Raw genomic sequence first — 17,777 nt, 5'->3', positions numbered from 1 at the left:
TTGGTTTCTTCTCGATAGATAATTAAAAGTTGGGACGTGGAAATATATACGTATTGCAAGTACTCTCGTTTAATTATAGGGAATATTTAATGTCTTTATTTCTGTTTAAAAATAAACTTTCATTTGTTTTTGGTAGAATGAAACATACGTAACAATTAGCAAATATATCGGTAAGCCGTGCTGTATAAGCAATAACATGGGTTTGTTGTATACGTTGTCCTTTGCATGTACAGTACAGGTATTCCTCGATTTACGAACGAAATTTCGCGTAAACGGAAATTGGCAACTTGCGGGCACGTTTCGATTAACGCGAATTCGAATTTCCGCGTTCACGAAGTTTCACCCGGACACGTGTCTGTAAGAGCTTCATAGCTCATCGGATTCCTCCTCCAGTCTAAATAAAGATTCTGATTGACGACTGTCACGGTATCCCGACAGCGCAACGGCAACGCCGGTCATTCCAACATGCAGCAGATCTTTTGAAAAGGTTCATTAGTTTTGCTTTAAATTAATTAAGTAGTCTCAATATGTTCTTTATCTTGTCAAAAGTAATACAGGTGTATGTGTTTAGGTGAGTAGAGATTTAATGACGAAACAATATCTTAATTTTTTGTCTTAATGGGAAAATCCACATTTCGTTTCATGCGTGTTTTTTTAATGAACGCATCCCTTTCGTAAATCGAGGGATACCTGGACTGTGCCGACTTATATTTGTATTGTGTTCACAATTTTCTATTTCAGGCTGGCTTTTTTCTCCTTAACTTGACCGGTGGTTACCTAAAACGTGCTATTATTACACGCTTTCATTTAACTCACTCTGTTGTCATTATTGTATCCTCAAATCTTATAACTCAAATTTAACCCACTTCCCAATGTGGTATCGACTGCAAACTTGGTATGCTTATGTCATACTGATGACAATACTATATTCTATCATAAAAAATAATATATATTTTTAAACATTTTTTTTAATGTTATGTTTCGGCTGGGGTCCAATTGTCCACGGTGAACTGAGTCATGGAGTTCTTCAATTACTAGTACATTTCATAAAAGCGTGTTTTTAAATACTACATATTTTTTAGGTTGACAAAGTAGAGTGGCTGACAGTGTAACGTCACCGACACGTATACTCTTGAACCGTTGTATTTATTATGCACCCAGGGCCTTTTGTCTGCACGAGCCGTGCCATTGCACCCTTGGGGCCTTTGTGCTTTTTTCTATGCCCTGGCAACTCGTGTGTGTGTCCTCCAACTCGTGTGCGTGTGTGTCCTCCAGAGCGAGGAACCACAGGCGTCATCTGGGATTGGAACACTGGACTGGCTAGCAAGTGAATTCCATTGTGGCGCACGTGTTGTGTAAAATTGTCCTTTGCATTTTAATTGTTGCCCCGATGCACTGTACCATGCAGGATTCCACTTTGACGACCCAGACTCGGCATATTTAGCCGTGGTGGTTTTAGTGTTAATAGGTGTTCTTGCAGCAGCAGAGCATCCGTCTCTGTATTTTGTCCGGGATGTGCGCTAGAGGGACCGTGCGAGTGGATAAAGCAGAATAGAAGTTGGGGGGGGGGGGGTAACATTTGCACATTCTCACCACAAGTAGTTATGTAACGAGATTTTAAGAGATTACATTTGTTTTTGATGCAGCGTCAATTGTTTAAGATAATTGCGACCATGGGATAATTGTATTATCTTCAAAGGAATGCTATACTTTGAAATGTTTGTATCGTTGAGGAAATGTATAGTATTACAATGCATTTAAATAAATGTATGCATTTGCGTGGTTAATAGCCATGTCACCGATCCATATTTATTCCCTGCTCAATTCTACAACATGCAAAGTCTACAGTTAGTTAACCATGTTTTATTTGGTCTTGGATACTTCAAACAACTTGAGATTGAATTAGAAAACATACACGAATCACAATTTTCAAAACAATATATCAACTCATCTCAAAAAGCCACAATTTCATTTATCATAATTTAAGGAATTTTATTGAGCACTACACTACATATTTCATAACTATTCCACAGGGCAATATTTGCAAAACGTACCTATCGAAAACATTTGAGGTGTGGAGTGTATTCAGAAGTGCGTATGTATACATAGGTGTTAAGACAATCCCTGCCGAGTACAGTGTAATACAGTAGACGACACTGCTAATTTAAATGGCTCCGTTGTAATCAGGGGAACCAAGCGTGTCCGATTATTTTTAGCAGTGTGCAATGCACTGCACGAAGACTCCTCCACTGCAGCAGCATACTTGAAATTGGTTTTGGCTAATCAACGTTGATATAAAATGGGGCAATATATGCTCAAATAAAAGGTGTTGTCAAATATCAGACTGGTCCAGTCCAGAATGGTTTTATGAAACTGCTGAATGTTTATATGTATTCAAGACTCAGAATGCATTGTGTTTCCTGCCAATACCAATTATGGACATGTATGCATGCCATTACAAAACTTCCTTAGTTTGGGACAATGATTAGCCAAAGTTAAACCCCTGCAATGCGTGTTTTCAGTTATTTGCTTTTTAGAAGGAACAGTTAACAGTGTTAAGCCCAACAATTGAAAACTAAAAAAAAACATACTTTAGAACAGTAAACATAACAAAGTCTTGCTTCTGATGCAATGCATTCTATCGAGATGGCGGGTTTATTGATGACCAATTTTAGAAGTAAAGTCTGCGTGAATTAAACGATACCATTGACAACATACCCACCCCCAAGTGAAATTAAAACCAATAACAAAAAAACACCAGTGTCTCCTCCCCAGTTGCAACAAAGTTATAGATGTGTATGCAGAGAAGACAATTGACAAGAATTTAACTCCTTAGTGGTTTGTTCATCGTGGCAGAGCGCTGAGAGCCCTCGGGAGACGACTAGGCCGAAGCTTTTCCGCCATCTCCTTCATCCGACGCCGGCTCACGGTGAAACGACCACAAGTCCTGTTAAAGCTGTCACCAAAGGGGGCCACAAAACAAGAGGACATTATCACGACAGCAATGTATGACACAAACCCATTTTTTACGACGATTAAGGCACTGGAGAGCAAGAGCAGGCAGTGGTTAAAACTAAAATCTCGATTTTTTTTTAAGATTTATGGAGCTTTTTGATCTAAAGCTTTCGTGACTGCAGGGATTCATATTCTTGGTTCTTTCGATAAAGTCGCATAGAAGGGAAATAATAAAATAATAAATAGTTTTACACATGCTGACTGACTTCTTACTATAAATGTGCTAGCTTTGAATCATACATTATTATAACATCAATACATTTCTTTATAACCAGCGACACAGACAAGCCTTTACCTCTGTTAAGAAGCAAAGCATGCTTCTGCTTCAACACATTCTGGCTACTTCTTTTCGAGGGCTTTCTCCACTCCACTGAAGATCTTTTGTAGCTTCTCATCTGAGTCTACAAACCCATCGCCGTTCTGCAATGCAACATGTCGTTTAATTATACTGGTATAGATGCATAATCAGAAGAATAGCTGAGTTGTATTCACGACTCAGAAAACGTGTTTGGACACACCAAGTGAAGCAGGTTTCTGAACATGTAAACACTGCCATAGGCATTTTTGGCAAGCTGCAACGAATTTTTCTTCTCCTTCCAGCTATACACAACTGCATCCATCAACACAATGTCTCGTGTATTCTTGTAATTTTATATCTTAACCGCCAAAGCACATCTGAGACTGATAACGCTCAAATCAGGTACTCCATATCTGTACAAAATAAGTCATTAAAAAATACTTTAAAAAAACACGCTGTAATGAAATGTACCGTACTGGTAATGGCAGAACTCCACGACTCCCCGAAGCTTGCCATAACGTTTACAGACAACGTCAGTTGAGCGTGGACAATTGGACCCAAGCCGAAACATAACATAAAAATGAATGTTTAAAAATACTATTTTTTTTATAGAATATAGTATTGTAATTAGTATGACATAAGTATACCAAGTTTGCAGTCGATACCACATTGGGAAGTTGGTTAAAATTGAGTTACAAGATTTGAGGATACGACAACAACAGACAGAGTTAAAACAAGCGTGTAATAACAGTGATCTACAACACAGACACGTTAATATGTAAGATCACAGCAAGTCTATACAGCTGTATGTGTGGATGTAGCCAACTGCTAATCAGAGGCGTGAGGCAAAGACCTATTCATGCAATATTTTTTTTACATTAAAATGCAATGTCATTCAGTTCCCAATTCTGAACAATTCATTATAAGTATTTTTCAATATGTTCATTTGTGAGTTAAGTGTGAGTAGCATAACATTCTGAAATATATATGGCAGTGTCATTGGTGTGTTTTTTCAGCAGAGGGTACTATTGCTGTCACCCACAACAGAGCAGGGGATAGGATTCCAACCCCTTAAAAATGGAACGTTGCCACCCTTACAGCCATATACACGTTAAAGTAGTCAATATGGACGTGAAGGTGAAAGCCTCTGACATAGCAAGAATATCCACCTGCATTTCACATTTCTAAATTTAAAACAAATTTCTTTAGAACTGCTTTTAGTGTTTAGTTTGTCCTTCCTCCACACCTCTGATTAGCACGGTTGGCTACATACGGTGTGAAAGAAGTTCAACATAGTAGTATAAGTTCAACATAGCAGTAGAAGTTCAACATAGTAGTACAAGTTCAACATACATACGAATCGGTGTGCAATGTTATGCTCGGAGCTGTGCCGAGTAAAGACACTCACGGCCTTGGAGTGGAGAAGTTTCCCTCCCACAATCTGCACCTCCAGGAAGCCAGTCTGTGTCGGGGTCCCCTCACCAGTCTGTTCCAACAGCAGTTTTCACGCAATTTAGTTATTTTCATTTATTATTTTATTATTTTTACCTACGTGACTTTACCGAAAGAACCTAAGAGCATTTCACGCAGTTGTCCACCACCGATATACTTTTGAAATCTAGATGCATACTGATACCAATTTTAACATTATGCAATGCTACAATGTGATGTACTGTATTGATCGTATCCCTTGTAGTCTAATACTAGGTTTCTACTTCAATCTGACTATCAGAATAAAGCAGTGAATTTCAGCATGCGAGTGCCCAGACAAATCTGGAATAGACATCCCTCATTATACGGAAACTAATTACGCGGAATTTGGCAAAACGCAACTTAAATATTAGGGAATTAATTCGATATACTTTACGTGAAATTTACATTAACCGGATTTTAAATGTCTAAATTATATTTTTTTTGGATGGAACAAATCGAACAATGCTGTCTGTCGTTTGTCCTAGCTTGCATTGCATGATGCCCCAGGTGGCCACCCAAGCTTGGCTAGTATTTTTTTGGTTTGGCCATGTTTGTTTGTTGTGGTATGGAGTTAGAATGATGGCTTTAATCTAAGTTGTCTTGTGGTTGTTGTTGTTTGACTTGCATCCCACTGGGATTTTTGCACACAGCGTTGGTGTACGGTGCTTTTTCTGGAAGATTTTTTTACCGTTTTTTTCCTGGATTTTTCTGTTTGCACATAGTCACATAGTCACTTTAAGATGTTTTCTTGTTCATGTTTTTTGTTTGTTGCGGTTGCACCCGATTCAAGAGCCGAATGGCTCACAGGGCTCTACCAAATAAATGAAACTGAAAACTGAAACTGAGTATTGGTTCGGTCCTTCAATAAGAGTTCAAATTATAAAGTGTATTTCAATCGAGGATCTCAAAGCACCGTACAAGACAGCAGAAAACACTCAGCATCAAAATACCTCATGAAACTACAACGTAATAAAATAAATGCTAAATGAAATAGTTACGTAAACACAATTGTATAAATAAGTTTTAAGACGTGTTTTAAGAAATATCCACAGACTCCGAGATCCTAACAGCTCGTGGAAGAGAGTGCCAGAGTCTGGGCTACATGGGAAAAAGCTTGGTCACAAATAGACGGAAGCCTCGACCTGGTAATGCAGATATCTGCATCCCCATATCTTGGAGACCTTGAGACAAATGGACGTAGCGTGTCTCTAAGGTAGGCTGAGGAAAGGTGGTTCAGTGCTTTTAAGTTTGCAAAAATGATTTTAAAATGAGTCCTATGTGATACTGGATGCCACTGCAGACGCCAACACAGGCGTAATCTATATATATAAAATCGTTCATGTCTGTCTGTGTGTGTGTGTGTGTATTTCGGCCCATACGCACTTTCATTGGACGGCGGTTGCCCCTGGCAACGGCTAGCCACGCCTTCGCCGCTTTCATTGGACCTGGCAACGGCTAGCGACGCCTTCGCCAAGGGCTGCAGTTTCATTGGACGGCGGTTGCCCCTGCCAACGGCTAGCCACGCCTTCGCCACTTTCATAAGCTCCGTATTTAATTAAATAATAGCCATTACACAGTATTGTTGGAGCGCTGAGGGGGGGGGAAGGAACGCCACCCGTACCCTGCCTCTTCCAAGCCGACAATTTTAGGCGAGGCCGCAGGCTTTGCACGCTACTAGGCCTCGACACCCACCACGCCACTCTGAGGTAAATTCATCAAAGTTTTTCCTACTCTTCACTACACCCCCACCACAATGTGTGCTATTAATATTACTTTTAAACCCAACGCGCCAACAATCGATTACTTTAATGTTCACTGTACAAATACTCATTAAGCTGGGTGAGCGTACTGCCAGTCTATCATGTACACTGTAGCCTGCTTATTAAGCTCGGTGAGCGTACTGGCACTCTATCATGTACACTCTAGCCTGCTTATGAAGCTGACTGCGTGTACTGGCAGTCTATAATGTGGACTGTAGCCTGGTTATTATAATCGATTCTTTATATGTTCTTTGTACAAACAGTCATTAAGCTGCTTGAGCGACCCCAGTTCGATTCCAACTCACGCCCACCACCGCTGACGATTATTTGAAACGGACCTGGCCCTCCCCTAGGTCCACTCAGCCTCAAACGCGTAACTGCTGTCGTGTGTGAACATCGTCACTGGGGAGACAAAGGCGGCGGGGCATCGTGGATCCAAGTCCCGGGCGAAGCCGGGTCATGTGTATGTGTGTTTGTGTTTATGTGTATGTCTGTGTGTCTCTATGTATGTGTGTATGTATGTGTATGTATGTGTTTGTGTGTATGTGTGTGTGTATGTATGTGGGTTTTTTTATGTCTTTATGTGTATGTCTGCGTGTCTCTATGTATGTGTGTATGTACGTGTGTGCATGTGTTTGTGTGTATGTATGTGTGTGTCTATGTATGTGTGTGTATGTGTTTTTGTGTATGTATGTGTGTGTATGTATGTGTGTTATGTGTCTGTCTGTGTCTGCATGTATGTGTGTGTGTATTGTGTATGTGTTTGTGTGCATGTATGTGTGTGTTTGTGTGTATGTGTATGTCTGTGTGTATGTGTTTGTGTGTATGTGTGTGTATGTGTGTGTATGTGTTTGTATGTGTTTGTGTGTTTACGCTCGCATTACACAAATGTGTTGCTGGTCTAAGGCGTTCCTCGCACAGCATTGCCGCTTTATTATTTCAGTCGTTTACTGCCTTACGCACCCTGAAAGTCGTGTGTGTCTGCAGCAAGCGCGTGTATGTGTACCTATGGACGCGCGCGCGTGTGTTGTGTAGGGGGAACGGTAGTGTAGTGCTTAGCGTGCTGTCTGTGTCTGTATGTGTGTGTGTGTCTGTCTGTGTCTGTCTGTGTGTGTCTGCGTGTGTCTGTGTGTGTGTCTGTGTGTGTGCGTGTGTGGTGTGTGGGGAGCGGTAGTGTAGTGCTTAGCGTGCTGTGTGTGTGTGTCTGTCTGTGTCTGTCTGTGTGTGTCTGCGTGTGTCTGTGTGTGTGTCTGTGCGTGTGTCTGTGCGTGTGTGGTGTGTGAGGAGCGGTGGGTGTAGTGCTTAACGCTACGCTGCGCTACCAACCCGGCGAACCCAGTTCCATTCCCGCTCACGGCCACCACCGGTGACGATTATTTGAACCTCCCCTAGGTCCACTCAGCCTCAAACGAGTAACTGGTGTGGCGTATTAACATCGGCACTTGGGAGACAAAGGCGGCTGGGCGTGGTAGATCCAAGTCCCAGGCGAAGCCGGGTCATGTGTATGTGTTTATGTGTATGTCTGTGTGTCTGTATGCATGTGTGTTTGTATGTGTGTGTATGTGTTTGTGTGTATGTCTGTGTGTGTATGTATGTCGGTTTTGCCGCCGTGGTGGATCCAAGTCCCGGGCGAAGCCGGGTCATGTGTATGTGTTTGTGTATGTCTGTGTGTCTGTATGCATGTGTGTATGTATGTATGTGTGTGTATGTGTTTGTGTGTATGTCTGTGTGTGTATGTATGTCGGTTTTGCCGCCGTGGTGGATCCAAGTCCCGGGCGAAGCCGGGTCATGTGTATGTGTGTATGTGTTTATGTGTATGTCTGTGTGTCTGTATGCATGTGTGTATGTATGTGTGTGCATGTGTTTGTGTGTATGTATGTGTGTGTGTATGTATGTGGGTTTTTTTGTATGTGTTTGTGTATGTCTGCGTGCCTGTATGTATGTGTGTATGTACGTCTGTGGATGTGTTCGTGTGTATGTATGTGTGTGTATGTGTTTCTGTGTTTGTATGTGTGTGTATGTATGTGTGTTATGTGTCTGTCTGTGTGTCTGCATGTATGTGTGTGTGTATTGTGTATGTGTTTGTGTGTGTTTGTGTGTTTACGCTCGCATTACACAAATGTATAATGCGGGTCTAAGGCGTTCCTTACACAGCATTGCCGCTTTATTATTTCAGTCGTTTACTGCCGTATGCACCCTGAAGTCGTGTGTGTCTGCAGCAAGCGCGTGTATGTGTACCTATGGACGCGCGCGCGTGTGTTGTGTAGGGGGAACGGTAGTGTAGTGCTTAGCGTGCTGCCTGTGTGTGTGTGTCTGTGTGTGTGTGTCTGTGTGTGTGTCTGTGTGTGTGTCTGTGTGTGTGCGTGTGTGGTGTGTGGGGAGCGGTAGTGTAGTGGTTAGCGTGCTGTCTGTGTGTGTGTTTCTGTCTGTGTGTGTCTGCGTGTGTCTGTGTGTGTGTCTGTGTGTGTGTCTGTGTGTGTGTCTGTGTGTGTGTCTGTGCGTGTGTGGTGTGTGAGGAGCGGTGGGTGTAGTGCTTAACGCTACGCTGCGCTACCAACCCGGCAAACCCAGTTCGATTCCCGCTCACGGCCACCACCGGTGACGATTATTTGAACCTCCCCTAGGTCGACTCTGCCTCAAACGAGTAACTTAACTACTGTAGCGTATTAACATCGCCACTGGGGAGACAAAGGCGGCCGGCCGTGGTAGATACAAGTCCCGGGCGAAGCCGGGTAGTACAGCTAGTGTGATCTAAATGTGTTGATCATCAGTACGAGACGTGTACCACCACCTCACACAGTGATCACTACAGATGGTGGCAAGTGCCGTACAGTATTTTTTATTTTGGGACTTGTTTTGAGTTTTAGTATTTTATCATGAAATAGATTTTCCACAGAATGTGCTTAAACGTTTGCTGCGTTCTTAAGTGTGATTTTATTACGTCTTGGGGCCGAATTGTTTTCCGCAGGAACTCATCTCCAATCATATAAATGGAAGTCAATGGGGAAATAAGTATCCAAATACGCAATTTCGCTTTACAGACTTTTCAGAAACAAAGCCATTCCGTATAGAGGAGTGCCTGTACGTGAAGAGTTGCGTTATAGACGTCTGTGAATTATAACAATTGTGCCATTTCTATTTAAAGCTTTCGTGACTGCAGGGATTCATATTCTTGGTTCTTGCGGTAAAGTCACGTAGAAGGGAAACAATAAAATAATAAAAATAAAACAATAAAATTCTCACAGAAAATGTTCTTGCTGTGGTTTTCACACCTGATGATGATTGCTTGTGTTGCAATCGAAACGTCGTGATCATTTCATTGTTTTATTTTTATTATTTCCCTTCTACGTGACTTTACCGAAAGAACCAAGAATATAAGTGTGCCATTGTCATACTGTTTCTATGGGAATAGTCTTTATACATATTTATTAGAGTATTGGTTGAATGTATCAAACCATTGCCATCTATATAGGTAGGCAAGAGCCGATCGGGTCTTAAAAGTATATTTTGCAAGGTAAACCTGAAGGTATAAGGCAATGAACTTGCATTGTGTGACGCTCAATATGTAATTGCATTGGACAATAAAAGGAATCCTCCAAAATCTAACAAAGTCAGTCGTGATACAATACATGTTGAAATGTCACGAGTTTAACTCGACTACGGTATATAAACATGTACAAATGGCACCATTATAAAATGTGTACGAAAACACAAAAACTACAAACGCTCTAACTCATACTCACAATCTCCAGCTCTCCAGGGAACTCGGTTTCAAGTTCATCCTTGAGGCGGTGAAACTGCAGAAAAAAAATCAAATACATGTTCAGCATGCGATGACATACAACAACAATAATTGATGTCAGCTGTGGTTTAAATTATCCGCATGCAATAATGTGCTCGCGTCACTTGCAACTCATGTATCGATTATGATGACAAGCGAATATGCAGCAATAATGTTCAGTGGTGGGGGGGCGGGTGATGGAGTGATGCATTCATTTAATCGATTAAGGCTCACGAAACCATTTATCTAAGGATCTGATTTTGGTTCATGAAAACATGGTTAGATATAAGTTAATGGAGTTTATAACATTGTACAAATTAGACGGAAAAACATGAAACAATACAAACGATTCGCAACAATCCAATCACTGTTGAGGAGTGGTGTTGTCCAGTAACATGAAGTCTAAACGGAGATGTGCAATTGTGCGAATTAAAATAAATGAGTCAAGTTGAGAAAAAAATGGGCCCACTTCCTTATATAAGCCAACTTGATAGAGATTATCCAGTTTGCATCAAAAACAGGTCCATAATTGTTTATTTCCGTCGAGAGCCAATTCCAAGCACACAGCCTGTTTATGCCTCCAGGGTTATGCATTACACATCAAGGAAGGGGTAATTGTTGGCAAGACATGTTGGGATTTTTTTATGTTTTTATTATTTGTCAACAAAACGGACGATTACAAGAACCAGTTCAGATAACGTCCACAATGGGCACAAACAAGCATAATTATGTTTGCCCAAAGTTATGACCTTGGAAACAACAGAATCATAGAATGTTAACCATACTTTTAACCGTCATCTCAGTGTATAATTTTCTCTTTGGAATATTTAAACGTACTGTACCATGGCATATTGCTCGTATAAAATTATCGTAATTTTACAAGTGTGCCATTGGTAATGCGAACTTAAGTTCATACTCTTTGATTTTTTCGGTAAAGTCACGTAGGTAAAAAAATAAAATAAAAAATTATTAAACCACGACGTTTCGGAGGCAACACAAGCTTCCGTTTTCAGGTGGCACCGTCACAGCAAAATTACTGTATCAAGTGGGAAGAACTCTAAGAGACACGATATTATATACAGGTGAAGGGGGGGAGGAGCCAGGATGGGCCGTGGGGGAGGGTTAAGTTAAGCCTCCTTTTGTTATGCTGCAGGGGATTAGGGGAAGGCACAGTGTGTAGGCGATGGTAAGTGGTTAAAAAAAGGGCGGATAACTAAACAAGAGGCAGTATTAAGCTGACAAACTGGTTGCCTTTCAGTATACTGCAGTAAACTATAAGGCTGCTAAAGTTTAAACTTAGGTTTAACTTGGTTAAAAAAATGGGGCTAATCAAGCTGGGAATAGAAAACTTCCCAGCTTGATTAGCCCCCATTTTTTTGGTTAATGCTGCTGGTTTGCTCTACTTTGGTAGTATTGTGTTATAGCTCAAACTCTTAAACGTAGCATAGAAGCCAAGATACTAAACCCACACTTGGTATCAAATCAAGGTGTGCTTACGTACATAGTGTGCTTGTGTCAGTAGTATTCCCTCTACTGTATGGACTTAAAATGCCCACTTTGGACCAATAATAAAAAGCGTGGAATGTTTGTACAGGGGCAGTGCAGATCCACTCGTGCACAGTCAAACACGCAGGTGCGTCACTGGTGTATGACTTTGCATTTTTCTCAAAGAAGGTCGTGACCCCCCCTGTGGCCAGGTACACACAAGGCTGTAGCGTGGGGTTGTGGCTGGCTGTAGCGTGGGGTTGTGGCTGGCTGTAGCGTGTGGTTGTGGCTGGCTGTAGCGTGGGGTTGTGGCTGGCTGTAGCGTGTGGTTGTGGCTGGCTGTAGCGTGGGGTTGTGGCTGGCTGTAGCGTGTGGTTGTGGCTGGCTGTAGCGTGTGGTTGTGGCTGGCTGTAGCGTGTGGTTGTGGCTGGCTGTAGCGTGGGGTTGTGGCTGGCTGTAGCGTGTGGTTGTGGCTGGCTGTAGCGTGGGGTTGTGGCTGGCTGTAGCGTGGGGTTGTGGCTGGCTGTAGCGTGGGGTTGTGGCTGGCTGTAGCGTGGTGTTGTGGTCGGTAGCAGCCACGCCCATGGCACAATCCGATCTTGGGCGAATGTGATCATTATCTGGCAAGGATGTCGTCTCGTTTATAAATTCAACTGAAATATTTGGCATTGTCAGCGATAGGGGAAGGTGTGTCATTTACCCGACTTCGGTACCCTCAGGCGCCACTGTAACAACAAAATTGGGTTAGTGACCTGTCAAAAATGACCAGTGTGTGACACATCAAATTGCAATGGTGCTTTAAGAAATGAATTTCATTCACACAATGCTGTATATCAACGTACATGTTATATAACTTCCCCATACACGTACACTTATTGTTGAATGGTTACAATACTATACAGGGTACTGTGCAATTGTTATACTCTGTAATGTATAGCCACAAGCGCCGACATGAAGTCATAGCGTGGTTTTCAATGGCTTGTCGATATCGTCATGCACTTACAATACTGCAGTGTACATACTTTATCTTACTTTAAATTCTCCATTGACTCCTAAACCTGGTTAAAACATACATCACGACTGACTCAGAATCATACTCTAAATACATATACACAATCACGAAATATAAATGTATGGACATAGCACAGCACATTAGGTCTGTAACAGAAATTAAATGCCGTTATATATACACACATTTAAAACAAACCTCAATAGGAAGCTTTGTCCAACAAAACCCACCTTTCATGTGCCTAATGCCAGCCACACGACCATAAAAAACTCGCCTCCTTAGACCAGGATGTTGTTGAGGGCATGAAGTGTGCGGGTTCGCAACTACGGTACTGTACCAACATACCAACGAAATGTGTCTCAAGCCCACGTGCAACACGACGAGATGGCAGGCCACGAATGCCGCTTACCAATAGACGATGTGTATTTTGAGCGGCATGGCTGCTGTGGAGGTGGTTGAGGCCGAAACGTCTGTTCTGCACCGTCACTGCTCCGCGTCTTCGGTTTCCTCTCCACTGAGCCTTTTATACGGAGCCGCGGGCACAACCATCCCGTCACCCTCCAGAGGGCTAACGTGACAGACTGGATTTGTTAAATGATCTCAAGTAAGGTTACAAACAAGGTGGATGAAAGTACATTTCAGCTAATTTCATTAATAATAAATATTTTAAACGACAACACTGGAGTTTAATATCGCCTTCATGTCTTATCGACAATACATGTCACAAATGACCCCTACCTTACGAATGGTACTGCCCATTCTCGTGTGAACAAAGTGAATGCTGATACGAGTGCGTCGTCACAGCATGAGCCGTGGGCGTTGTGCAAGATACTGGACCCGGCCCAATAAACGCCGATCTCGCAGGATTTAAATAGACGCAATTTTTTAACTTATATTTTCTAATCAAAGACTGATCTGTAGATACAAAATATATTATAAAAGATAGATATAAAATGTCACCATTAAATAAATACATCGTGGTAATTACCTCCATTGTGTCCTGCCGAGGTTCGTAACAGTTGTAAAAGTGAAATGTGAAAATTATTCAAATCCTTGAAATTCCATTGAAGAAGTACAATGCGAACACAGTAGTCATCGATTATCCAGCGTTTTCGGGGGCACCAGATACAAAAAACGCAGGATAATCACTACACTATTTTAAAAGATTATTATTGCACATTCTGCATTTTAAATTTCGATTTAAAGCTTTCGTGACTGCAGGGATTCATCTTCTTGGTTCTTTCGGTAAAGTCACGTAGAAGGGAAATAATAAATAATAACAATAAAACATAATTAAATACAATTCTCACGACGTTTCGGCCACAGTGCAGGACTGTCTTTCCGACAGACCTGTTTTTCACCTGAGGACGGCTGCTTGCGTTGTGGCCGAAACGTCGTGAGAATTGTATTTTATTATGTTTTATTTTTATTATTGTATTATTTCCCTTATACATGACTTTACCGAAAGAACCAAGAAGATTCTGCACATTCTTGCATACCATGTTTCTAGGTGTTGCGTATGTGTTTTTGTGTGTTTACAAAATGTTACTATGTAAAATAGGCACACGAATAAACATTGACAAATATCCAAATGAAACAAAAACGACTGTATCGTACTTTCCACGGCACTGTCAAAGTCTCTGCATGGGGCGATGGATGCACGTCGTGCTGCTACGATTTTGAAAAAATTGTGACCTTCTTGCCAGTATCAAAGTCTTTTTAAAATACTGGCAAACAGGCCCCTTGTAGCTGCTCACCCCGAGATAAAACTGCCCTGATGGTGCCTTGTCTCGGTTTTTCTTTGGTTCTTTCGGTAAAGTCACGTAGGTAGAACACATTATAAAATATCTCTCTCTTTCGTTTGTGGAGAGACAGAAAAATCAGTATTACCCGATTACCAATTGTGTTACTCTTTGGTTTTTTCGGTAAAGTCACGTAGAAAGAAAATAAATTAACTAATTGTGTTATTTAAATTATCCATAAGGACTTGAGAGTTGAGCGTGTACTGCGTGTTGTCACGCAGGCGATGCGTCAAACTTAAAACCCAACAGGCAGCAGCATCACCAAATCAATTCATCCGTCACCTCTGGCTCTTGGGCCACCAGGAATGTGGTTAGACGAACTGACGAACAGTTCCAGATCTTCGTGAAGCGGTGGCAAGTGGTAATGGCAATAATACATAAATAAAAATACGGAGAAGAAAACAGGCTGCACATAGAAGAAGACCTGATGATGCAGGCAGTGACGAGAAGGAGACTGGCACCATCTGGACAAATGTGTAGGATGGTGAACAACAGGCAAATTAAAAGTGTCTTGTTCGGAAAAAAGTTAAGGATCCGGAGAGGACGACCTTACAGAGAATGGCTTGAAGATGACACAAGAGATTGGTGCCAGGCAGATGCACAAACTACTTGAGCTTATTGGCACTACGATACAGAGGGAAGTGGGCTGTCTGCCCCCATGGATTGTGATGATGGAAAAAAACAGGGAAGAGCTCTACCGGAAGATGCAGACCCACACGTGGTGCCGGCTGGTGGTGGTGCTGCAGCTGCTGCTGCACACAAAGAGAAGGGGAGAGAGCAACCCCCATCCCACTACTCATTCTCGACATTTTACCTGGGTCGCCTCTCAAATAACCAGCTTGAGTTGTTACTGCACTCATCGTCAATCGTCGGCGGTTAGAGGAGGTTGTTTCAACGTTGGAGACGTATGGAGGAGGGCTGTAGACGTGGGATCAGGCGATGGTTATTTAAATCGCGCATGTGCGTTCGTGTTAGGTGGCGGGGAGGGGCATTGTAAGGCTCGTTGGCGATGCAGCTGTCATAGTCATCAATCATCGTCATCCTTCTCGAATTATCGCTGGGTTAATTGTGTCATCTTAATCATCATCAGCCCATATCTCCTGCTAAACACATTCCTGCGGAGGGAGCTGGGAGGAACGTCCGGTTGCACGGTCAATGGCCAGGGTCAACGGCGGCGTGGTGTATTCCGCAAATATGGCCGACTGTGAGGGCGGGGACAAGCCGGCGTGAGTAGATTAAACGTTGAGTTTTATAAGGGCACCACGGGGTGACCAGCCCCTCCCCACCCAGCCCCACCCCACCCTCCCCTTCCCACCCAGCCCCTCCCTGCACGACGGACGGACACAATAATCCCCTGTGGGCTGGTGTAACCAGGAGGTTCCTATCAGTATTAAGGCGTCATCGTAATTATGCAGCCGCTGTAGAGCCACTGCTAGTCAAAAAGGTATCATAATCATCGCCATTCATTGTCAAGCCACTGGTTTAATAATGTATCATGATTATCAGACATTGTCGTCTACTGCTGGATTAATCATCAGCCGCTGTGGATCCATTGCAGGATTAGAAGAGTATCATCATAATAATGAGATATTCCGTTGACTTGAGTGGCACCACCGCCACTCTCATAAAAGGCATTCATATCGCTCCATCGCCCTCTGCCTTCAGAGAGCTGAGCGCAGACCTCCCGACACAGACTCGTGGCGAACCCGCACGCCACGCGCCGCGGGGCGAGCCGGCACACCCCCTCCACTATCACCACCACCTCCACCACCACCACCCCCTCCACCACCACCACCCCCTCCACCACTACCCCCCCCTCCACTACCACCACCACCACCCTCTCCACTACCACTACCCCCTCCACCACCACCACCACCCCCACCACCACCACCACCCCCACCACCACTACCCACCCCCTCTCCACTACCACCACCACCACCCTCTCCACTACCACCACCCCCTCCACCACCACCACCACCACCCCACCACCACCACCACCACCCCACCACCACCACCCCTCCACCACCACCACCCCCTCCACCACCACCACCACCACCCCCTCCACCACCCCCCCCCCTCCACTACCACCACCACCACCCTCTCCACTACCACCACCCCCTCCACCACCACCACCACCCCCACCACCACCACCACCACCCCTCCACCACCACCAACACCACCCCCTCCACCACTACCCACCCCCCTCCACTACCACCACCACCACCCTCTCCACTACCACCACCCCCTCCACCACCACCACCACACCCACCACCACCAGACAGTGCTCGTCTGCCGGGGTCTTCACGAGCTGGTGCGGTATTTAAACCGGATGGATGATGCGCCAATGTGGCTCCATGTGATTGTAACGCGCTGGGGTATGGGGGTTGGTGAAGAGATTTGAATCGGTCTGTACACCTCGTGCCGCTTTGATTGTCCTCTGGATAGACCCGCCTCACTGACAACACGAGTGAGTGCAGTACAACACGACGACCCCGTGTAGTGCTCTGCGCAGTACTCTGATAAGACGACTGACTGCGCAGACACCGGGACACGTTAGCGAGGTGTGATGAGAGCGCGTTGTGGGGGATGGAGGGTTCACCCAGAACTCCCCGGGTCGATCAAATCAGTACCACTTTGTGGAACGGCAGTCTTGCCCCCGCCATAGGAACGTGGAGTTTACACCACTGGGTTAGGGCTGCGAGATGAGCACCACCGAACGAACGGACACGTGGTAGGAAAATCGCGGATTTGTTTTGACTTCAGCCGGACGCTGCTTCGCTGCGCGTGGACACGCGGGTGACGGTGATGGTGACGGTGATGCGAGGAAGGGCCATTCCAGATTCTCTCGTGGTTGGTCGAATGCAAGCGTTGTCGCCTCTTCACGCGCCGCCTGCCTCACGCGTTCCTGCCTCGTCCATCTCGTTCTCGCGCCGCTGCAGTCCGTAACCCGTCGTGATTTTGGAGACCACCGTCCACTCTGCAGCGTGCCGTGCCGCCACCCTAATGAGTTGTGGGTTGCGATGCCGGGGCCGTGTGTTCTGGAACAGTCCTCATTCTAGAATCAATCATCAATCGCCTCCCTGTTGCTGTCTTCTTACAGAACCATCGTGTGGTCGTGTTCCAGAATTCCACTACGACCATTCCTTTGCTTCTC

General features: G+C 44.0%; 1 protein-coding gene across 1 annotated transcript; it reads right to left on the bottom strand.

The window, feature by feature from the left end:
• Positions 1–1,843: 1,843 nt before the first annotated feature.
• Positions 1,844–13,058, bottom strand: LOC133352534 (selenoprotein W-like). The gene is made up of 6 exons (XM_061568243.1): positions 13,052–13,058; positions 12,513–12,526; positions 10,290–10,343; positions 4,722–4,799; positions 3,311–3,435; positions 1,844–2,956 (listed from the first exon to the last, which is right to left on the bottom strand). The coding sequence occupies exons 1-5, from the start codon at positions 13,056–13,058 to the stop codon at positions 3,355–3,357; spliced, it is 234 nt and encodes a 77-aa protein (XP_061424227.1). The 3' UTR covers positions 1,844–2,956; positions 3,311–3,354.
• Positions 13,059–17,777: the final 4,719 nt, after the last annotated feature.

Source organism: Lethenteron reissneri, chromosome 41 (genome assembly GCF_015708825.2).
Source record: "Lethenteron reissneri isolate LAM-NWPU_2019-01 chromosome 41, ASM1570882v1, whole genome shotgun sequence".
Classification (NCBI taxonomy): domain Eukaryota; kingdom Metazoa; phylum Chordata; class Hyperoartia; order Petromyzontiformes; family Petromyzontidae; genus Lethenteron; species Lethenteron reissneri.
The sequence above is the reverse complement of the archived record's forward strand: the minus strand, read 5'-3'. Positions and strand labels throughout refer to the sequence as shown.

Excerpts from the sequence above, each read along its gene's own strand:
- LOC133352534 (XM_061568243.1), bottom strand. Across the intron at positions 4,800-10,289 it reads TCCCTGGAGAGCTGGAGATT|ACTGGTGAGGGGACCCCGAC; the intron begins GTGAGTATGAGT and ends CTGTTGGAACAG. Across the intron at positions 3,436-4,721 it reads AACTTCTCCACTCCAAGGCC|AACGGCGATGGGTTTGTAGA; the intron begins GTGAGTGTCTTT and ends GTTGCATTGCAG.